General features: G+C 33.9%; 1 protein-coding gene across 3 annotated transcripts in view; it reads right to left on the bottom strand.

The window, feature by feature from the left end:
• LOC106876560 (ras-related protein Rab6) overlaps nucleotides 1-24517 on the bottom strand; it is a 173100-nt gene that overhangs the window by 88063 nt on the left and 60520 nt on the right. For 2 of the 3 annotated variants that reach the window (XR_016237450.1, XM_089337710.1), the window contains exon 2: nucleotides 540-598. Coding sequence is in view for 2 of the 3 variants with exons in the window: in XM_089337710.1 (XP_089193836.1) it covers nucleotides 540-598 (59 nt within the window). In the remaining variant the exon portion in view is untranslated. Of the gene's footprint in view, nucleotides 1-539; nucleotides 599-20870; nucleotides 20916-24517 lie in introns of all 3 variants that reach the window. The other variant, XM_089337711.1, reaches the window with a different exon arrangement.

The following is a 24517-nucleotide window of genomic DNA, read 5'->3' as shown; positions in this document are numbered from 1 at the left end:
AGCTCTCTTTACAGGAAGAAATGGAAATGAACATCTGTCAACAAAATTATGACTGCAAACATTAGCAAAAAGTCACACATTTTGTGGGAGACAGTCAAATAAATAAATCCAAAATCCTGTTTGGTACTTTCAGCAGATACTTTTTGTTTTCTTGGAGTATTTAAAAACATTTACATTAGAAATCACAGACATGTATAATTGTTCAGATGTTCTGACTGTCTCTACATATGAAGACTTTACTAGTGTTTTGCTATTAACAATAAAATACCAAATCCTCATTCTGTAAGAAATGCCATGTAAAATTCTTTAAAGTACAGTGGACTAAATAGACCTGCAACCCTAGATTTAGAGTTTTCAAAAGACATTTTTTCTCACTTGCTCTTCTCCACTTTATGGCAGTGAAGTTATGTATTTCTTTACTGGTGAGAAAGAAAAGAAAAAGAAAGAAACAGGTAAAAAAAAAAACTGACTGCAGAATTAAAATTGTGATTCCTTTTCTAAAGCAACAACATTTATAATTACAAAAAACAGACACTTACCTGATATGTGTTATCAAAGCTATCGTACATGAACCTAGTTATGAGTGAAGTCTTGCCAACTGAAATTAAACCAAGAAATGCAATTAAAATCATGGTAAACAGCAAAATGAGGTGAAAGGTCTCTTTTTATATAAGTAATTATTTTAACACTGTTTAAATAAGGTAAATATGTAGCAATTGAATATAATGAATAAAACTTACAAATGTTTCCCTTTTTAGTTGCAAATTTGTGAAAATATTTATAAAAAATAAATTGCATAAAATGTGTGCAAGAAACTATTAACACTTCATGTCTCATGTTTAAATATCCTAATACATTATTAGGCACAGGTGTGGCTCTATGGTTGAGAAAGGTAGAGAAGCAGGTGTGGCTATGTGGTTGAATAGTTTGCTTCCCAACCACACGGTTCTGGGTTCAGTCTCACTGTGTGGCACTTTGGATAAGTGTCTTCTACTATAGCCTCAGGCTAGCCAGTGTTGAGAGTGGATTTGGTATTTGGAAACTGAGGTTCTATGTATGAATGTGTGTGTGTGGATGCATATATAAAAACCAAATTGTTGATCTGGCAAAATACATTCTGTTTACCAGGAACTAAAGAAAAATATTCAGGAAGGGTTGATGTATAATATATGGGGAGAAAAGTGGCCAGATATGGCTTCTTTTTTTAACTTGTCCCTCCGGGAAGTGTGTGTGTGAACGTACATATGTTTGTCTCCTTGCCTTGACACTGCACGATGAAAATGTCTGGTCATAAGAAAATATTACCTTGCTTGGAAACAGGTGGGGCTGATAACAGAAAGGCATCTGGCCATAGAAAATCTGTCTCAATAAACTCTGTCCAAACATGCAAGTGGATGTTAAAACGATGATGATGCTGATGAGGAGGAGGTGGTAGTGGAAGAGGTGGCAAGATAGAAAAACTGAATGAATCAAACAGCTTAAAATGATAGAGAACCACATAAAGCTTTGTATGGTTAGCTGTTAATGCAATATTAATTTCAACAGCTACTTACATAATGAACTAAACACCATACGGATGATAGTAGCAATATAGAGAAAAATGGAAAAAAAAAAAAAATTCAAACAGAACTAATGACCAGTAATAACTCAGTGAGTGAGGTGGTTAACAAAACAAACTGATAAGCATAATAAATATTATCAGTAATTTTACTGGTATTCATTGAGTAATGAGCTGTACCTTCGTTTAATAGATAACATTGATTTAGATAACGAAAAACAAACAGTTCTATTTCACTCCAGTATTTGGAAGTATATACTGAATGTTTAGGACTGACAATTTTGAAATGATTTTAGTTTTACTACTACCAACAGTTATTCTACAAATGCATTCTACAAAGTATACCCTACTTTAGAATTTTAAAATCCTAGTAAATGTGCACATTTGCAGACAGCAGTAAAAACCACATCAACTAAATTAATCAGTTGATAACAGCTGAAGGAAAAAAAAGTGTGTTAACTGAAGATAATCCAGCAAAGTGTTTCATCAAAGTTTGCTATGATTGTTTAAAGTAGGAAAGTAATTGCTATGATTAAATTTCATGGGTGGGTTGTTTACTTCAAAGGTGTAGGTTAAGTGGCAAACAAAACATTTTCAAACAATTTTTGATAATATTGATAAAATAAGTTACTTTAGTCATTTTAACAGGGTTGAGGTGGCTGTATATTAACAGAACTGTGATGGGCATATGAAAAAAAAAAAGGTATTTGCTTTCATCTGGCCCTTACCAAGAAGTTTTTGTTTAGGTTTCACTTCAATATAATCGTTAATTATAGCAGAGTGCTTTACCATAGCACCGAATTCTTAGCATTTTCTACATAATAGTTAACTGGTAAAACATATATTGTATAACGCATTCAACAAGGCAGTATATAGACTGAAATATAATCTAGAATGAAGAAATAAAGCATATTTCTTTCCATTAGTCAGTGCTCACCTTGAGCAAAGGAGAGATTGCACAGCCAAAACCTTCCAGCCAGAGTTATAGTTTAAATACCAAAATGAAGGATATTGAATGACTGAGATAGTAGAAGTGCTTTTAATAAGGTTTTAATAGACAACACAGTCACAATGGTTGGCAGAAAGTCATATAATAAAAGAAAGGTGAACAACAAGCTATGAGTGGAAAATGTAAAGCTTGAGTTGACGCTGCCTTCATTTGATTTTGCATGAAGAAACTTAAGGGATCAAAATTATAGAGTGTAGAAATTAATTAGCTTTATATAGGGATATGACAAAGACAGATTTCTGTAAACCCATTAAGTAATGATATTTCAATGTGGAATTCTATCATGGCTGAATAAAAATAAATTGTCAAAATAAATTCTCAAGTTCACCTCTTAGTAGAAGTACTGAAGTGACACAAGAAAATAACAGAAGACAAAAAATATTCCAGAGGATGGAAGCAATCAATAGCAAATATATAGAAAGATATTTAAGTCACATTCATGGTTATCTGGTGTAGCTAAACTTGGATTAGGGAAAAATATATCTTTTCTTTGAAAAATTTGATACTTAACAACTAGAAAAATCATCTTAAAAAATTGTTTTAACAAGTCAGAACTAATTATGAAGACATCATAACAGCTATTTCTTTTTTCAAGTTTAAATGAGGGAGGAAAAGAGGGAAAAAAGAAAAGTAGAATGGTGAGAGAAATTATGAAAATTTCTATTATCATATTTTTATACAAATATTTTTGGATGATAGAGTTTATCAAGTGTGGGAGAAGAAAAAAAACAAAAACAAAAAACAACCTATTTCTGTGGCTGTTTGAAGAAAGAAAAGTAATAGCAGATATTTTCGAACATACTCATTGTTCTGAAGTTACTTATTCCTCTGAGATTAAGAGAAATGATATTGAAGTATTTTGGGTGAGTATAGTGCAGTGAATGTGAGTGTTTTAGAGAATATATTTATTTGTTTATGGGAGACAACACTTAAGGCGACCATGCCACAGTCAATACCAATCTAATACCATTTACTTGAGATATATTTGCTATATATGTAAGGATATAAATGTGCAATGAGTGGAATAATGAACTGAGATTGATCATAAGTAAAGTAAATCTAAATAAACCAGTTGAGTCTAAGTGAATGAGGGAAACAATTAGGTATTTGAGGTGTTTGACATTGTCGAGAAAAAAGAAACTATTAAACATGATTAGAACAAAGTATTTTGCAAATTGTTGTTGTTTAGTCCCAGGTTTACTTTAATTAAGCAGATCCATGAACAAATGGCATCCAAGATCCCCCCCCCCTTATTATTTTTCCTTTTTGTAGGACCTCTGTCAGTCAGTGTTGACCATGCATCTGTCCATATATGTGCAAGCAGGGGCAAGATTTTTTTGAGCAAGACTAGCAGTCACCCATGCTTGCAGATCTCTCTTCTTCACACCACTGGCGTTTACTTAAGAGAACGGCCACTGACATGGTCCGATGCAGCTTGTCACCAGTGTTGTCACAGGCATTGCTATCAAAATGCAAGGAGCCAGAACAAATACTTGCCCAACCCTCTAAAAGTTTTGCCAATCCACTGCCCTGAATTGATACTTTTATAACTGACCCCAAAAGGATGGAAGTCAGAGTTGATCTCAGCAAGATTTCAACTCCGAATGCAGACAATCAGAACAACTACTGCAAATCATTTTATCCAACACTTTAATGACTGATAATCTGATATTTTTTTTGGTTTTTATTTTTAAGGCATATGGGACCACATTACCTATCATACAACTATCAGACAAGACTTTTGGTAGCTTGGGGCTATAATAGAACTAACCCAAGGTGCCATGCAGTGCAACGGAACCTGAAGCCATGTGGTTGGGAAGCAAGCTTCTTATCACACAGCCATGCCTGCATCTCATAAATTCCATACATGATAAAGCAGACAGCTACTGGCACATGGAAATTATAGATGTATCTCTAAGCCGGATTCGATTTCACATCAGCTGGATAGACAGTGCAGAGAATTCCCATGGCAAAGTAGACAGATGTAGTTTGAGAAGTTTGGATTTGTGAGGGAGGACGGGTAAGTACAAAAGAGCAGTTGCAGAGGAAGAGCTTGTTTTAAAGACATGTCAGACAGGAACAAAAAGCAAAGCAAAAGATGTTAAACCACTTATAGTGGCCATGATGGACATTGTAAGTAAACAAGGGAAACCAAACTTGAAATACCTTTGTTCTATTTGTTTGATAAGAAATTTAATTTGAGATTCTGTATTGAAACTAAGAGTTTTATTGCGATAGAATAATTTAATACACACACACACACACACACACACACACACACACAGCCACACATGGTGTTATATTTACTTCTTTCATTATATATTTCAATAAAATGGAATAGAATATTATGCAAATAGCTTGTAAATGCATGATGAAAGAATTTAATAGTTGATAATTTTAAAAAAAGGCAAAAAACAAAAAACAATAATGTAATAGAACAGTAAATGTATGTTTTAAATAGCTAATATAGCTACTAAGATGGATCTTGAAATCACCAGAATATACCACTAATTCAATAGCTTTCTAAACATACTATACCAGAATCTCTTTTGCTCTTTCTTTATACATAAATATATGTGGACACCTATAAATGCATTTATATGCACGAGAGAGAGAGAGAGAGAGAGAGAGAGAAAGAGAGAATATGCTTTATTCCATTAAAACCATATATGAATATGGTGCCTTCTGAAAAGAACTTGTTTCCTTGTTTCATGAGCTAGAGCAATAAATATTGGCTTCTTTCTGAGCCGGGGCATTAATACTGCTAACACAATCTGACATGAACTGATCTAATCAACCCATTTACTTTACTTTGGAGAGAAAACTGCCACCACCCCGCCTCCCACCACCAAAAAAAAAAAGAATAAATAAAAGACAAGCCATTGCAAATATGAAAAACTGGAAAAAGAAAAAAAGTATAGTTTCAATGCCTTATATTTTGGATACATAAAACAACCAAAATTTTGATAGAAAAAGGCATCAAACTGAAAGAAAAATCTTATAAAAATCAAAATAGAGAATATATACTTTTTAATGATGTAAGTAGCTGAAATACTGAGTAAACGGAACATGGTATAGAAGTGAATATACTTTATTGTAAAGAAAATATTTCCATAATGGAATAAATGGAACCAGTCAATAAATACTTAAGTTGCTTAACATTAACTTTTCAACACAAGATTGAATGAATATATATTGGATTACTAGCTTAAGACTGTGGACTTGCAAGTGTTTCGTAATGTCTGTGAGTAGATGACATAAGCTCAGATATGTGTGGGGAAAATAGGTATCTGATCTCCTGGGAACAGTTCCTGTGAACCAGCTTTCATTTGCTCAATTAATTTAATGATACTGAAACCAGAATCAAGCATCAACTTCCTGAGCCCGTATAACCTGCATAGACAAATATAATCTTCTCCAAAGAACTTTTAGTGGAACAGCGCTAAGTCTAACGCAGTAAGACTATGAGAAGTGCTAAAAGAATAGAAAAAAATATCAACCTTCCATTCTAAGATGCATAAAGAAATTTAAGAACCAAAACTTTCCTGAATTATTCATATGGTAACAAATTGAGGATAAAGATTATATAATTACTGATACTTTTTTTTTTCTCCTTTTACTTGTTTCAGTCAGTGGCCATGCTGGGGCACCGCTGTGAAGTGTTTAATCAAACAAATCGACCCCAGTACTTATATTGAAGTCTGGTACTTATTCTATTGCTCTCTTTTGCTGGACCACTAAGTTAGAGGGGTGTAAACAAACTGATACCAGTTGTCAAGGAGTGGAGGAGGAAACACAGACACATACAATAGGTTTCCAAACAGTTTCTGTCTACCAAATTCACTGATAAGAATTATTCTTGATGTTTTAAAAAAAAAAACAATACAGAAAATGACTCAAATAGGAAGTCTTAAGGTCACCTGACCTGCAAGAAATAGCAACCAAATTTCTTTCAATCTGAAATATTTTTATCATTAAGCTGCTAATCAGAGTTGATCAGGGACTAAACAGCATCACCACTCAGTGAAGAGATTTAAGGATACGTTACAATACAAACTGAACTGAATTAAAAGACCAGACCTGTGATGACTTAGTATCTAAGTAATGCAAATTGGTGAAGTTATTGACATTAGCACATTGCTGTCCTATAAGAAAGCTGTTTAATGAATATAAGTGCTGAAACCTAATGAGTGAAAATAAATTCTAAGTGTTCAATCTACAAAAAATCTACATAAGTGAAAATATAGCACCTAAGCTAAACTAGAAAATATAATAAAAAAAATAAAAAGAAAGAGAAAAGAAAGAAAAAAATGTGCAGGTAAACACTTAAGACAAGATCAATACATTTTGGTTAGGACAAGAAATATTACTAAGTTGCTAGTTTTGGTATGAAATATTCTAATCTAATTTTTTTTTCTCTCTCTAAATAATAAAATATAACTGCAGATCTGTATTTTAACTCTTAAAAAAAGTTTTACAAGTTTTAAAAAAATTGTCAGTTCTTATGCTAGCTGTTTGAAGTATGTGCTAAAATATAGAGATTAAGAGAGCATAGACGAAGTGTGTGTGTATGTTTGTGTGTGTGTGTGTGTGTATGTGTGTGTATGTTTGTGTGTGTGTGTGTGTGTGTGTATGTTTGTGTGTGTGTGTGTGTGTGTGTATGTATATATAAAGAAGATTAGTGGTTACCGATGTAGAGATAATAGTAGAGTTCACATTAGGTGAGGTAACATAAAAAGAAGTTAACAAAAGTTGGATTGACTAAACATGTTTCTTGGTGTTGTTTAAACATCTCAGATCAACCTTGCTTGAGCACACCAATGGCAAAGAGGTAGTCAGCTAAATAACTAGGTACAATCCACAAATCCTTTGTCCCTGATATATCATGCTTTTCCTGCCAGTTGGCAGGCCATACTATTAACTTAGTCATGTAGCAGTTTATTGGGCAGGGTAATGTGGAACAGTCAAACCATGTTTTTTATCCTCTGTGCTGTATTTGGTTATGTTTGAAGGTTCTGATGGTGGTCACAGCACAGGGTAGCCACAGTAGAAGTTACACTCAGTTGCAGTGCAACAGTTGTTCATTAGTGAATATGCAAATCAGTCTTTTGGGTAAGGAGATACTGCATTCTGTTGCTATTGTAATTTTAGTGTTGTTTATATTTGATACTCTATGCAGTTTAGAAGTTTGTTTCCCAACCACATTGAGCTGACCAAAGCCTTGTAAATGGATTTGGTTAGCAGAAACTAAAAGCAACTCCTCAATTGTGTGAGTGTGCATGCCCTTGTCTTGACATCACATGATTGTAGGAGTGTCATTCATTTCTAATATTCTGGGAAAACATGTCTGGCCATGGCAAAATGTTACTTTGCTTGGAAACAGATATGGGTTGGTGACAGGAAGGACTTTTGGCTGTAAGTTTGTCTCAACAGACACTGCCTGGCCCATGCAAGCATGGAAATGTGGGCTCTGAAACAATGATAATGATGATGATGATGACAACTAACTGTATTTACAGTAAAGTAGTAGTTACCTCATTTCTCCCAGACCCAATGTTATTTCAATATAATACCAAACTACCAATAAGATGACCTTGGTACTGATTAGATTGTTCAAGTAACAACATCTAACTATACTGAATGAACCATCACAGCAGTTCATAGCCTTCAAACCATGGCTGCTGTCCCTATTGGTTGCACCAGTAGTATATTTAATGAACTTAAACTGATGATTCACTGTTGCTAGCTTCCTCATCTTGCTTTCATTGATTGCATGGTCTACATAGTATTGAGTGTCTATTGACTTTTTTACTATATTCTCTTCATGACCAATTACCAGTAGTTTTTCAAGTGTGGTATAAAAGTGATAATATCTATTATTCAACCAATACTTAACTGTTAACCATGTTGACTTTCAGTTTTCATAACCAGAGTTCATATTTTCCTGCAATGCTAATATTGATTCAATGATAAAAACTAAGCCATCTTCTAGTTCTTCTAGGCAGCCTAGATTCAGCTATTATAACATTAAGGACTACAGAAGTGAGAAGGGCAATCAAAACAATTTTTTCAACATTTTCATTTCATCTTTCTCACCATCATGTTTTAACACATTTGTCTATACTGAGATGTGTCCACAAAACAGAATTTCTCTTAGCATTTTCTGTTATGTGAGCTCATTTTCCTCAATTCTAACTTAATTACATTTCCTGAGCTCTTCCTCAAAATGTGCTGTAGTTTTGGTGAAGGTGCCAAATCTAGAAGTAATTTCTTTTTCTTTCTATTCGCTCTTAACATTTTATATGCACTACTCATAAATCAGCTTTTTTCTCTCTTCATGTGCCATGCCTACAGGAGTTGGCAATTATGCCAAAGCCTGAAAATTCATGATTTTTTTCAAGAGAAACATATGACAATGGTTTCCTATTGTCTTCTGTTGATCCTGCATTAGATGAGGGAGGTCTTCAGGGAAGCATCCAGTGTTTGTGGTGAGTTGATCTACATACGTTGTGTTCGAAAAGCCTGCTTGAGTATGGCCTTGCTTTGGCATCCATAGCAGAAGGTCACATACCAACACTTCTTTAGCTCACCAGCAATGTCTTCCAAAGTGCAAGCACCTCTCCCTTATAATGGTGGAAACAAACAGGAGATCTCCATATAGCTGTTTCTTGGTGGGATGAGTTCCCAAAGATATGTTTAAAACTGCTCCTAACATTTGAATGTAAGCTTGGTTTCTAGTTTTTTGGTAAGCATTTAGGCTGTTGCTCCCTACAAAAGGACTAACTCTACTATTGCATGCAAAAAATTCCTCTTAAGACTGTTTATATTATCCAAATATTTTCATCAAATGATTTCAGTACAGTTATCTCTTTTGCTTATTTGTTTTTAGATTTTAAACAATCTTAGAGAGAATTTTTGCTTATTAATTGCTGGGATAAACTCAGTTGATTGAAAATTTTTAAATCATTGCATTACATATGTAAGATGACGCTCCCTAATTTACAATCTTGATTGAATGAAGCAATCAAAATTGCCATGTTGACCTTTAAATCTGTAGAACATAAATTTTATCTTTTAACCGCTGGTCTTAAAGAATTAAGTGACTTCATATCTTGAACGGCATTTTGAAAACACCAATGAAATAATTTTGTAAACTGATAATAATAATAACAACAACAACAATTTCTAGTGGTATTCTCTTATTTACATTTGCTTAACATCTAATATTAAAATGAAACGAATTGAAATGAAATATGAGAAAAGTAAATTTATTTTGAATCCAATATGCAAAATAACTGGAAGGCATAAATTTCCCAAATATAAGAAAATCAATAGAGACTTCATAACTAATCAAAAGAAAACAGCTATCATACAGAACCGATGGATTCAATCTTAACCGAAATATTGTTTATTCTGTTATGTATACAAACAAAAATTTCAATCCAGATTGTTTTAAGCATTTAAAAGAGAATGTTTTTCTAGGCGGTCTTCAAATAATATTCCTGAATTTATGTTTAAAGGTTTTCGTATCATATCAAAGAATCACAATGCAAAATCTATTACATTTTGAACATAAATGTAAGAGAATTGAGAAATATGTAAACAAGGTATCTCAAAGTGAATTCAGCTTTTAATAATTATATATAATCCATTGGTTTAAAAACCCATGGATGGAAAAAAACAAAAAGGTGGAAAGCTATCTATGATACTTGAACCATGTATCTTCTGTAACCCAGACAGATGCGCTACAAATTACATGGAAGCTACTTTCATCCATCTAAATTAGATAGTTTGATCTTACAAGCGAGACAGTGAGTCTGTTTACATTTAGAACATAGATGTAGAAGTATCAAGAAATAAGTAACTAAGTCTTTATATATGATGTCTCTTCAGCGAGATAGAGACTGGAAGTAGACCTCATGGGTGTCCAAAACTTTGTTTCCATGATCATCTCCAGCAGTCTCTCATCTTACGTGGTATCCCTCCCAATTAGTTGAAGCCCCTAGTTGTTAATCAGAAAGCATGGAGGTTGGTGTGTGATGCTGGAGTGAAACACTTTGAAACCAAATGCAGGAAGAAGAGAGGAGGAGACATCATTAATCCCCTTTCAGTGCCCTCAGTGCCAGAGGATCTGCTTCACTTGAGTCAGTCTTGTTAGCCACGTTCACTCTCATGAGGAATAATGTGCTGGAGGTGGAGGAGGATGAATGTCATCACCTTTCATGGGCTGCCACAAGTAGTAAGCAAGCAAAAAATATCGAAGCAAATCCAGTCATAAATAATCATTATCAGCAATTCCTGTTTTGCGTCCTAGAACTCAAAGGGTTAGTTGCCTGGTTTCTGTCGTGTATAAATAACCAAGATCACAACATTGCCCCTCACACAACACACTGCCTGTTTTGGAAATTGAAACCACAATCTTATGATCACAGGAGCAACACTCTAATCATTTGGCCACACACTTTCACCTACTTTATATGCTAACAATTATTAAATTCTATTGATGATGATGATGATGAGCCTTATATACCAGAAAGTGAACAGAACTGGAATAAAAGCAAATACACACCAGTTAGAGTCTGGAAGCGTAATTAAGAGAAATTATACAATTTTCTCCATTCATTTCTAATATCTTATTTAATCTTTGATAACCTTGATATACTGATAAAGATAAGTGTGCAAAGCAGAGTAATTGAACTTGAGAACATCCATCTAATAAACCTCGGAAATACATTTAAAAATCAATACAGGCATTACTATTAATTGACTCAATATATAGCATGTACATAACCATTTTCTAATATGTTAGAAATATTAATACAGTGCAATAAAAGATCTTAAATGTGACAGTCGACAATGTCATTGAAAAATTACATTTCTGTAATTGTAAAATTTAATTTAATATTTAACTAACTTTTATTACTACTATAGTGATAATTTCAATGGATGTATGAAATATGATTTCATCCAGATCTCTTATTTTCAAAAGAAGGTATTTAAAAATTTAAAGATTTCAATGAAAACATTTTGCAATCTATCACAACTAGTTTGGTATTCAACTTTGTATGTGCAGATCTGGTTTATACACTCACTATCTTTGATCTCAGAACAGCATATCTTCACCTCATTTGTCCCTTTAAGAAATATATGTGGTTCCATGTGTAACAAAGTTTTCGCTACACTTGCTGTCTTCTTATATGGGTATGAACCCTAAGAATTAAAGAGGGGGGGGGGGTGCATTATGAATTGTGATGGTGCCACATTAAAAAGCACCCAATACACTAAGGAGCAGAAGGGCATCCAGCCATAGCAGACCATGAAACCAAGCCAAAGCAGACCATGAAACCTTTAATTTTGTGCATGCGCATTGTTTATTTTTGATTTTGTTGACTATACAGTATAATAGGGTCAGTTGGGCCCCATCTGTGAGACAAACAGCACCATGACACAATTCACTCTGCCAGAAATGATATACTGTACTGCTTGGCATTTGTACTGGAAGCTCTAATAAGAACAGATGGTGAACACAGAAAGACAGTTGGCTGGCCATATCCCCAAAACATGTGCGTGGCACAGTTTTACGAGAGACTAAAAAAACTTCTTGTAACACCAAAGATGAACTGAAGGCAAGGATTATGGCAGCATTCACCAACTTCAACAAGAAGACTGTCCAGAAGTGTTGCAGAAGATTCTGAAGTCGTCTGAAGGCTGTGGTTGAAGCCAATGGCGATTTTATTGAATAAATTTTACTCTTTAGTATTTCAAGATATTTTTATGTAATTTTGGTAAATATATCTTAAAATGAGATGTCAGTGTTATTTTCATTTTTGCGTAATTTAGATGACACTTTATTCACTGCATCCTGAATATATATATGATAAGCTTCTTTCAGTTTCTGTCTACCAAATCCACTCACAAGGTTGTTGGTCCAAAGCTATAACAGAAAACACTTGCCAAAGGTGTTACTCAGTGGGACTGAACACAGAACCATTTGGGAAGCAAACTTCTTACACCATAGTCACACCTGTGCCTCCATGCTCATTTGTAAATTTTACAAAACTATATACATATATCCAGCAGTGTTGAATATCAAAAACTATAACTCAGGTGACCTTATTTTCATTAACAACTTGCCAAAACATTAATTTCTATTATATACACTAACACAAACTAAAGCAACTAAAATACATAATGCTACTTTCTACATTATCTGCAAGCTGAACAATAGAAGAGCTAATCAATCTTATCAATAATGGATTATGGTAGTACTAGTATACGTTTTCTACTTACCATTTGTGGCAATGCCATACTACTTTCACTCTAGTCTAGCTGCATACTAATACTAACAGATAGAGGGAAAGGTTAAATAACAAATAAAACTAGAAATCAAACCACCAGCTAATGTCTTGATAATCAATAACTGCCTAGGAAGCACTCATCATTTGATAAAAGGTATAATGAATTTTTATAAAATTATATCTTATATAAATAATTGGAGGAAAACTGAAAAAATAGATACTTAAATGTTTGATTTAAAAAATTCTTTTTAACATCTTTTTGGTATTATTTAGTTAAGAGAAAGGTTGGTAGGTGTGACTCTTTTGAAAAGCCTCCACGACTGGAGGGAGGTATCCTCAGACTGGGAACTTGGTTTGAATACTTATTCACATTGTTTTGAATTAATTATGCATTACCTTCAAGCTTGAAGATTTTGATGATGTGATTGTTTCTTTTTAGAATGACATTGTAGGATAGATGTGAGAGGCCAGATCTGTCTGGTTTGAACATAGAAAAAGGTATAACATTAGGGCTGGATATGGTCAGTCTGAATGCTAAAGATTCAAGTCTAGAAATAACAGAGATTGTAATACTGAATGGAGAATGGAAACTAGATTCACAAATTTAGCTATTGTGATTGAAATAACAACATAATCAAGGAAGTTAAAAGTACAATTAACTGTTATGGTATGCTAATTATCTTGCTTCTAGCAATTATTTGTACAGTCAAAATTATTACAGTTTGTATTTAACATGTGTCGATATCTAAAAACAACCACCAATCCATCCCCATCACCAAAAGAATTATGCTTACATGTGATATGTACTTCCCAATATCTTTACTGTAAAAGATATTTGAACCAATATTAATTAAAATATTAATGAAATAATAGGTTTTTTTGTACATAAGCAGGTATGGTCACGTAATCTAAGAAGTTCACTTCACAATTATGTTGTCAACTATAACTTTGGGTTGATTGATTTCATGTGAAATTTGGTATACAGATCTGGTGTGTGTGTGTGTGTGTGTGGGGGCTTGTCTTGACATTACATGAGAGTTGCAAGTACTGCCATCATAAAAGCAGTGTAATTTGTTTCTAGTTGTCTGTGGAAACAGATACAGACAAGGGAATCAGGTGAGGGTTGGTGACAGGAAGAGAATCCAGCCATAGAAAATTTGCCTCAACAAATTCCATGTGACCCATGCAAGCAAAGTAAGGTGTTTTATAGTGATGATTACACACACACACACACACACACATATATATGTTGTTCTGGGTTCAATCCCACTGTGCGACACCTGGACAAATGCCATCTACTATAGCTTTGGGTTGAATAATCTTATGAGTGAAATTTGGTACATTTAAGTGTGTGTGTGTGAGGAATATTTGTATATGTATATCTTGTACTTTGTACTTGTTTCAGACAATAGACTTGGCCATACTGGGGCACCATCTTGAATAATATTTAGTTGAATGAATCAACTCCAGTACCTTTTTTTCTTTAAAGCTTGGTACTTATTTTACCAATCTCTTCTGCAGAACAACTAGGTTATGGGGATGTAAACACACCAACACTGGTTGTCAAGCAGTGGTAGGGAACAAATACGCACACACACAACAGGCTTCTTTCAGTTTCCATCTACCAAACCCACTCACAAGGCTTTGGTTGGCTCGAGGCTATAGCAGAAGACACTTGCCCAAGGTGTCGCATAGTGAGACTGAACCAAGAACCATGTGGTTGGAACGCAACGTTCTTACCTCACAACCATGCCTGCACCTATAAATAAATTTGTGTGTATGTGTGTGTGTGTGTATTTATATATATTTGTGTATATATATATGTATATATATATGTGTGTGTGTGTGTGTGTGTGTGTGTGTATATTTAATTGTATACAAATTCACATGCATATATAAATACATGCATATTTACATACATACACATACATGGTAGTCTTACTGCTACTTGCTTGTTATAACTCTACAAGTGCATTGAGAACACACTATCTATCCTATGTGACTATTGTCCTGCTGGACAATACCATACAATATGTCCTAAAAATCCGAAGTCTTCTAATATAGGTTAGAAATCAATAATACATAATATTGCAAGCCAATCAGAAGTTCTATCTAATCATTGCAACCATTGATTTCAAAGCTAACGACGATGAGTGTAAGACCTGAAAGAAACCAGCAGCCCAAAAGTAAACCTAAAATGGAAATGATTATCAGATACATATTGAAATAAAATTCACCTGCTCTCTGCTACTGCAAATGGAGCTTCAAATAATAAGAGAATGATGAGAGAAAAATATAAAAGCAAAAAAAAAAAATAAATAAATAAAAGCAACACTGCTAGAAGAATTTCTTTAGAATATATTCATTTCCTCATGGAAGAACACGTGTAAAGAAATCTTTTCTACTCAATCTATGTGATAGTAAATAAAAAATAAAAATAAAAAAAAAAAAACTTTAAAAAAAAGGGGGGGGGGGGCTCTGCAAATTTATAGAAAGTCAATTCTGATATATTATTCGAGAAAGATAATGTAGATTTTTGAAAGAAAGAAGGAAAATCATAAATGAAAGATTGGATTCAAAGAATAGAAGAATTTGAATAACATTTTGAACATGACTACTGAATAATTTTTATTAAGTAGATGTTTGAAGACCGAATGGATTATTAGAAAATTTCTGTTACAGATACATCAACAGATGTAATGCAGCGAGCTGAAAAACTTTGATCAACTGTGGTTATTCTAAGAAATCAGTAGATGAAAACTGCTGAGTGGCATCTGAAATCCCAGAAACACGGAAGATAACTTCAATAAGATCAGATATGTGAAGTATTATAGACAATGTACACCTGAGTGGATTTGGTCTTTAGAGCTAACTGGCAAAAGTAATAGACATGTTTCAGTATTACTTAACTCCCTCAGCTGGAAAGCTGAAGAGTGACCAATACACATACATCATCATCATTATCATCATCATCACCACTCTCTCTTCTAAAATCTGAGTAACTATGTATCTCTTCTACAGCAAGAAACCTGTTTTGCTCATGTTGATGCTAATTTACAACCATCATTTGAAATCTTGACAAGGGTGCATGCACACATAAACACACACACATAACAAGCTTCTTTCAGTTTTGATTAACCAATCCACTCACAAGGCTTTGGTCAACTCAGGGCTATAATCAAAGACACTTGGACAGAGTACTGTGCAGTGGGACTGAACCCAAGACCACATGGTTGGGAAGCAAGCTTCTTAACCATACAGCCACACCTGAGCCTATTCAAACGTTCAAAATTAAATTCAGTCTATGAGGATCATCAAAGGGCCAAGTGAAACTTCATTTTGACATATATTAAAACATTTCTATTAAACAATGCATTTAAATTATTAGAAAGATTTAGTTCGTGAACAGCTTTATACTGAAACTAAAGAGAAAAAATGAAAGACATATTCCTGAGGTCAAGAACAACAAATGGAACAATGTTCTAAGACAATGGAAATACAATTTAAAAAAGAAACAGAACAAATAAACAGTTGAAGTACGTATGAAGATACCACTTTATACATGAGGTGAAAGAAAAACTGTGGAGAAGATGAATCAGATATAGTGTGCAAGAGGGGCTGAACTGGTATGAATCTGTAATGTGTAAGGATGATGACAGATGTGTAAAGAAACACCAAGACATCCATGTGGAATGCTTCAGCAGAGAAGGAAGACCAAGGATGAAAAGGGTGGAAGCAGTGAAAGCTGATCTTGGGATGCTGAACCTCACAAAAAGAGATTAGAAAGAAATGCAACAAATGGATGAATGCTGTGATGGAAAGGGCCAATCCAACTCAAGCAAGCATAGAAAAATGGATGTAAAATGAGGATGATGATAAAATCAAAATGAATAAAATACAAGTAGCATGTCACCAGAAGAAAGGTTTTTCTTAACAACCACCAAAACTTTTGGTACTTCTTTTTCTGTGCTCCCTAATTTGTTGGTCAATATCATATCATGAAAGAAAGTTACGTACTTCAATCTAGCATAATTTGATGGCAGTTTTTTATTTTTATTTAAATAATATCAGGCTAGAGCTAAAAATGTAATGCAAGAGATATAAAGCTAATAATAAGCTGGGAAATCTTGTTATGAGCATTGTGGTTTGTTTCTATTGCCAAATAGTTAAGCAATTGTGCAAACATTATGCCAATTTTGTAATGAATGAATATTTCAAGAGTGAATGAATTGATTATCCTTCACAAACCCTTCTTGGCAGAATTCAATACAGCAATAACAAGAAAAAGAAAAAAAAAAGACTACTTCTGGTCTAGAACTGACAAATGTAACAGCTTCATGGATGGAACATGCACGCACGCACGCACACGCACACACACACACACACACACACACACACACAAATGTAATAATCAACCATTGAGAATGAGCATAAAAAAGTTATGACAGCAGCTAAAGAGATCTAAATTCCTAATGCCCAACTGGACACATTTATTAAGGAAATATTGATGACAATGCAATGTTGGTTACATTCACTGGTGTACAGCAAAGCTAAATGGAATCTAATAAATTATAGCTGAAGTTGAACAATAACGGTTTGAGTGAAAGGTCATCTCAACAGAGTTTTGAATGAGTCCCAAAACTGAAAACACATTGGTCACTAATTAACTAAAATAAACTATTTCTTATCTTTTATGTTGTGCAACAAGGATAAATACAAAAATAAAATAACAAAAGAAAATAAGATCAGTCCAAAAGGAGGATATTAAACTTATTGATTGCAAGTCCAAAGTGCTGCAAGATAGTGTATGAAAGTAGACTGCTCCAACAGATGTGTATGCAAGGAGGGAGGAATGGACATAAGGAAGAGAGAGAGAGAGACTTTCTTTATCTATGTGCAGTTGTCTATGTATGAAAATAATATAAGGAAACCTATTAATAAATACCAATCAGATTAAAACAAATGTCTTAATTATGTCTGGATAATAATAATAATAATAATAATAATAATAATAATAATAATAATAATAATAATAATAATAATGGTTTTAAATTTGGCACAAGGCCATCAAGTTCAGGGGAGGGGATAAGTTGATTACATCAACCCCAACACTTATTTTATCGACCCTGAAAGGATAGAATGCTGTCAAGAATTTTATCTGGTGCACTAATTATTCTGCTAGCTTGTCACCTTAATAATAATAATAATAATAATAATAATTGGTTAAATTTGAATTTTGACTGTAATGACAGACAGAATGCCGCTAAGTATTTTGTCTGGTGTGCTAACAATTCTGTCAGCTTGCCACCATGATGATGATGATAATAATAATAATAATAATAATAATAATAATAATGGTTTCAAATTTTGCCATTGGTTACGATGACAAGAGTTCCAGTCGATCTGATCAATGGAACAACTCATAAAATTAACATGCAAGTGGCTGAGCACTCCACAGACATGTGTACCCTTAACATAGTTCTCAGGGAGATTCAGCATGACATAGAGTGTGACAAGGCCGGCTCTTCAAAATACAGGTACTACTCATTTTTGCCAGCTGAGTGGACTGGAGCAATGTGGAATATAGTGTCTTGGTCAAGGACACAACGCATCGCTGGGAATTGAACACATAACCTCATGATCATGAGCTGAATACCCCTAACCACTAAGCCATGTGCCTTCATGCATGTAGAAATATACCTACATATATATATAAAGGCTCTAAACTAATGTTCTGAATAAGAGATTGATTATAAATTTAATTTCAAATCATATTCATTAAACTCTTTTTCTCTCTCCATTCAGCTTTTCTATTTTTTTCATTCTCATATCTTACATGCTCGGGTATTGTTCTGAAGTAATTAATATACAGAAATCCCCTTTAACTACTAATGCAGTTTTATGTAATTATTTATCAATCAACTCTTACAACAATGCATTTTCCTAGCTTTGGGCATAATCCACACAGACTTCTCATTACTTGCTATTTCAATTAAAATTCACCTTGTTTACAAAATAATTAGCTTACATGAATGATGTAAAACAAATTTATACTTTGGTTCCACTACTGTTGGGCTATAAAAGTGATACCTTGCTGCTCAAAAATGATAATATCAAAATTTGGATAAGTTCTGCTATTGTCTATAATTTGCATCAGCTCATCTTTTGAGGCCTGAAGCCAAATAGAGAGCTGGTCTTCTAAGTGCTTGTTCAAACTGCTAGAAATAGCAGCTAAATTTCATCAAGCCATCTTTAAAAAGTGAGAACATTAGTTTGATTTTAGCCTATATAAATTAAAGCTAAGGTTAGATTCTAAGGCTGTGTTAAGAAATTTGATTCCCAACCACATGGTTTAGAGTTTGCACAGTGCCACGGGCAAGTGTCTTCTGCTATAGCTCTGGGTTGAGCAAAACTTCATGGATTTATTAGGTAGATGGAAACTGAAGACAGCCCATTTGTGTGTGTGTGTTTTGTGTCTACTTATCTTGACATCAAGTGATAGTTGTAAACAAGCATCAGTGTCTCTCAAGTGATGTTGTTCATTTCCAATCTTCCATATCTGGCCATGGGGAAATATTACTTTGCTTGGAAACAAAAGTGAGACTTGGCATCAAAAAGGTAATCCAACCACAGAAAATTTGCCTCATGAGTCCAACACCCTATCCACTAAGTCATGCACCTCCACATCACTCTAGACTAATATTTTATTTATTGACCCCAGAAAGATGCAAGACAAAATTGGTCTCAATAGGATTTGAACTCAGAATGCAGGAACCAGAATAAATACCACAGAGCTTTTTGTTATAGACATGGCCAGTTATTAAAGACAATACGTTAGTGGTAACCATGGTTATAAAAGGTGCTTTATAGTCAGTTAAAATCTCAATTTCAGAGTTTTCTCCCTTGTCTCATTTGAGATGAATTTTCTTTATTAATGACTTTTCTTCTAATTATGAGTATAATTTTAATTGATTGAAAATTCTTTTTCAACTACATTGAGAATAAAGTGTGGCCTAATGTAACTGTTAAGTTAGGCTACACTTAAGCAAAAGCCTGTACACTTCTCAACTAGCTCACTTAGAAATGTAAGTTCTGTTACCCAGGTGACATAAGTAGTGCCGGATGTAGCAGAGCTATTGAAATTATAATGACTAGAGCTGAAGTAGAGTATTAAAGTAATATTTATTTGTGTTTTATTGACTTTCTCTTTTTATATGAATGTTAGCTTCTGTGAGGAATATGTTAAAACTGTACATTTGTTTGAAAGTGAAATATGAGTAGTGAATGCAGCAAATTTTCTGCTAGAGAAAACTAAAATGAGTATGATTTGTAAGGTTTGAAATGTTAACTTAATAAGAAAGGCCATATACAGGTGAGTTGAAAAAGCACCTAGACATGAAAAGTGCTGGGTTAGCTATGTGACATTAATTAATATATGGTGCATGAATGGATAAATTCATGACCTAAGGGGGTCTTTAGTCTTTATTACATCAGTGCAAACTAACAGACAGACAATGCAATTCATTTTATTTATAAGTGAGTTATTTGTCTTCAGGTTTTCATCTTTAGTCTAAATTTGTAGCTGTGCTGAAGCTTATAATTGTCTTAACTTTTACATACTTGCATCAGTCCCATGCCAACCAAAGCCTCGTGAATACATGGTGTCATATGGAAGCCTGTCACATGTATATGTGTGTGTGTGTGTGTGTGTGAATGTTTATTTCCATGTGTCTCTGCATTATACTGCTTGAGCAACAGTGACATTATGTTAACAAATCCTGTGAACAAATTTGGTAGCTTAGTGGTTTCAACATGAAAAAGACCAGTGGAATAAAAATGCCTTACCTGAGAAACAGGTGAAGGTTGGTGAAAAGAAGAGCTTTCAGTTATATATAGATTACTGCAATAATAACTCTTGTCTGAATCATGCCAGCATGGAATACATAAAAACAATGACGACAACAATGTCACACATGTTTAAATTAATAAATGTCTTTTTACATACCACTACTTTTCTACAGCTTAGTGTAATTGTAATAGGTTAACTTACCTGCAAAAAGAAAACAAAAAAGTACATTAGACAAATAGTAAAATGGTCAAAAAGATAAAACAAACAAAAACAAATTTAAATAGGGGGGACAAATATCTTATGGCAATGTGGTTAAGAAATTGGCTTTATAACCTCTCAGTGTTGGGTTCAGTCCCATTGCACATCACCTTGGGCAAGTATCTTCTATTATAGCCAAGTATCAACCAATGTAATAAATGTAAGGATTTAACCCTTTTGTTACCAGCCTGGTTGAAACCGGCTCTGAGTGCAAATGTCTTGTTTTCGTAAGTTTTGAATTAAAATCTTCCACCAAACCTTAGTCACAATTTATGTTCCTAACACTAGCTGAATGATAACTCAGTTATTTTACTAAATTCTTTGTTATATTTAAAGTGATTGAAAGAAACACAGAGCATCTCAAAATAAATGCTGTAACGAAAGGGTTAACAAATAAAATTTCAACAAATGATTCCTTGAACCATAACTAATGTGTTGGTTATCTCATGACAAGTATTACTTTGTCCAGAGATAACAGCATTTTATTTTACTAATCTTGAGCTTCGAAAGTGGAGAGATGTGCCAACTTTTGAAAGTTTTACAAAGGTAACATTAGATATATGTTTATAACACAAATCTTTGTGTGCATGTGTGCTTGTGAGATTAGTTTGGATCATCTAACTTGCTCCAGGATTGTTTTGAGATAAGAATAAGTGGTGCTGGTAGTTAAAGTCGAACATTAATGCCCTCATATATGTAAAATGTAAATATGTAAAAGTTGGAGCTACAAAAGAATTTCCTTAAAATCTGTCAAATTACTGTCATTGGCACAATCCCATTTCCAAAGACTGGGTATTTAGATCTGCTTGCATCACATTACTGGCAATAATATCGTAAATAGTTCTTGGAGCATTCATTTTACTCCAATAAAATAGTACAGATAAAAAAAAGAAAAAAAAGATTTTTTTTTTTCAGCTAGACGATGAAGAGACATTGTATGTGAGAGATGTCAACAATCTGAATTAGACGGTCTATCAAAAACAGATGATAAAAGATAAAGAGATGAGATTGAAGCAAATATAAAATTAGGTTGTGAATAATATTGGCAAGAGACAAAGATAAGAAAAGCTTGTTTAAAACATAACTAGAATGAGATTATAAATGAGAGAATAAGACAAAATTGAAATGAGACAGTGATTGCCTGAAATCATAGAACAAATGATTATAGGGCAAAAATCAAAATGAGAAGTTAAAATTAACTCTGTTGGCACTCAGTGTGATTATATTAACTAGGTTTTATACACCTGAGCTCCACCTCAGGACACATAAAAATGTAATTGTCTTACATGAAAAAGATGCTGAAAACTACAGAACTGAAACAATAATTATGCGGAACTGACAATCTGTGAATCATCATCATAGTTAAATGTTTGTGTTCAATGCTGGTAATGAGTTGGATGGTTCAAAACAATCCATCTAAATTGAGGGTTGTGTTGGTCTCCATTGTATGCTTTTTGCAAGGTTTCAACAGTTGGATGCCCTTTCTGATGCCAATCACTTTACAGAGTGTACTGTATGCTTTTTACATGCCACCGACACTTCATAGAGTTACTGAGTGGTCTTCTTGTGGCACCAGCACTGGTGGAGTCACCAGGTCAATTACGGTCAATTGAATGAGAACCATGTCTCCTTGTGTGAGACATGATTATCACTTAACTTGAAACCTTGCATCTTCAACTGTATTTGAGTCCTCCTTTGGATACATTTGACTCAATTTCCACTGTAAACTATGCTGCTGTCTTTTCTCCCCAGAAGAGAGTGGGTGTAGTGAACTTCATGGTTGAAAAATTAGGCAAAATACTCAAACATCTAAAATAGCACTATCTGTGATCAAACATTTGTAAACAGTCTACTTTTGTACTGATATCTTTATCTTTATTCAGATTAACTGATATATTTTTAGTTTGATCAGATTTTATCATGGGGTTTACCAATTCCAGCTATATCAGAAATTTGGTTGTAAACAAGGAATATGGTCAGAGTTGATTAAGGTGCAGATGGAACATAGATGACAATGAGATAAGGAGAAGACATTACTAATATAAAATTAACTCTTAATATCTTGTAAAACAACAAAGTCACACAGTACTGCATCTAGTTATTAGTTCTATACTGTTTGAAACTACATGACTCAAACCAGCCTTGTTTGGCTCTATCATTTCCCTGTATCATTTATTTGCATTCTGTAAAGTTCATTATTAACATTGACCAATGTATTGCCAAATTTTTGCTGAGTTCAGACTTTTATTGAAAATCTCATTCAAAAATGGATGCTAATCTTTGAGAAACAACTTATTCAATGATTTGATAGCAGAAAATGCCTTGGAGATGATAACCAGAGCAATATTATTTTAAACACAAATGGCTACTTATATTAAAAAACAAGAGCAACTAAATCTTGTCTGCAATACCACCAATTTTCACAATAATTTGACCATAAGATACTATAAGCATTTGAATAAACAAACCAATTTTCAGATATTTTCTGCTCAATCATTACAGGACTGAGCTTCTGACTTAGAAATTTTCACGAGATCGTTGCCAGGGCCCCTGGACTGGCTCTTGTGCGGGTGGCACATGAGATGCACCATTTCGAGTGTGGCCGTTGCCAGTGGCCCTGGACTGGCTCTTGTGCGGGTGGCACATAAAAGACACCATTTCGAGCGTGGCCGTTTTCGTGCGGGTGACACGTAAAAGCACCCACTACACTCTCTGAGTGGTTGGCGTTAGGAAGGGCATCCAGCTGTAGAAACTCTGCCAAATTAGATTGGAGCCTGGTGTAGCCATCTGGTTGCACCAGTCCTCAGTCAAATCATCCAACCCATGCCAGCATGGAAAGCGGACGTTAAATGATGATGATGATGATGTTTAACCCTTTAACATTCAGATTATTCTGTCAAACCTAACCCTTATTTATTCACATTGTTTTGAATTAATCATGTATTATCTCATAGCTTCAAGATTTCGATGATCTGCTTGTTTAGTCTTAGAATAGCTTTGTAGGATTGATGTGAGAGGTCAGATCTAGCCAGTTTCAACATAAAGTAGGTTAAATATTTTGGTCAGATATGGCCGGTTTGAATGCTAAAAGGTTAAAGTTAAAATTTTAAAAGCTGAACTGATATATGACACAAAGACGGAAACAGTGAAGAGAAGCAAAACAGAAACAATAGAAATAAAGCATCAAATAATAATAAAACGAAATGTAGTTTTTGTCTATCTGCAGATCTGTTTTCATACTAGATTGAGGACACTGCTTCATTGTTATGTAAATTATGTCAACTAAATGCATGGAAACAGTTAAACTCAGTACTACATTCTAATGAAATACTCATTAATTTCACATTTCTCCTTCAGCACACAGTGGTGAGTTGTTGTTTAGTTCTGGGTTGTCCTTGATTGAGCATAACTATGATCAAAGGCATTCCAGCCATGACCCTCATGATCTTTTTAGTAAATCAGCGACAATATTATTCAAAGTTTCTTTCCTTTAATTGTTGAGTCACTATCAGAACTAGAGGAGAAGTTTCAGGTGTGGAAGCAGG

This window comes from Octopus bimaculoides, chromosome 19 (genome assembly GCF_046866305.1).
Source record: "Octopus bimaculoides isolate indiv1 chromosome 19, ASM4686630v1, whole genome shotgun sequence".
NCBI lineage: Eukaryota > Metazoa > Mollusca > Cephalopoda > Octopoda > Octopodidae > Octopus > Octopus bimaculoides.
Note: the sequence above shows the minus strand (reverse complement) of the source record. Positions and strands in the feature narration are given on the sequence as shown.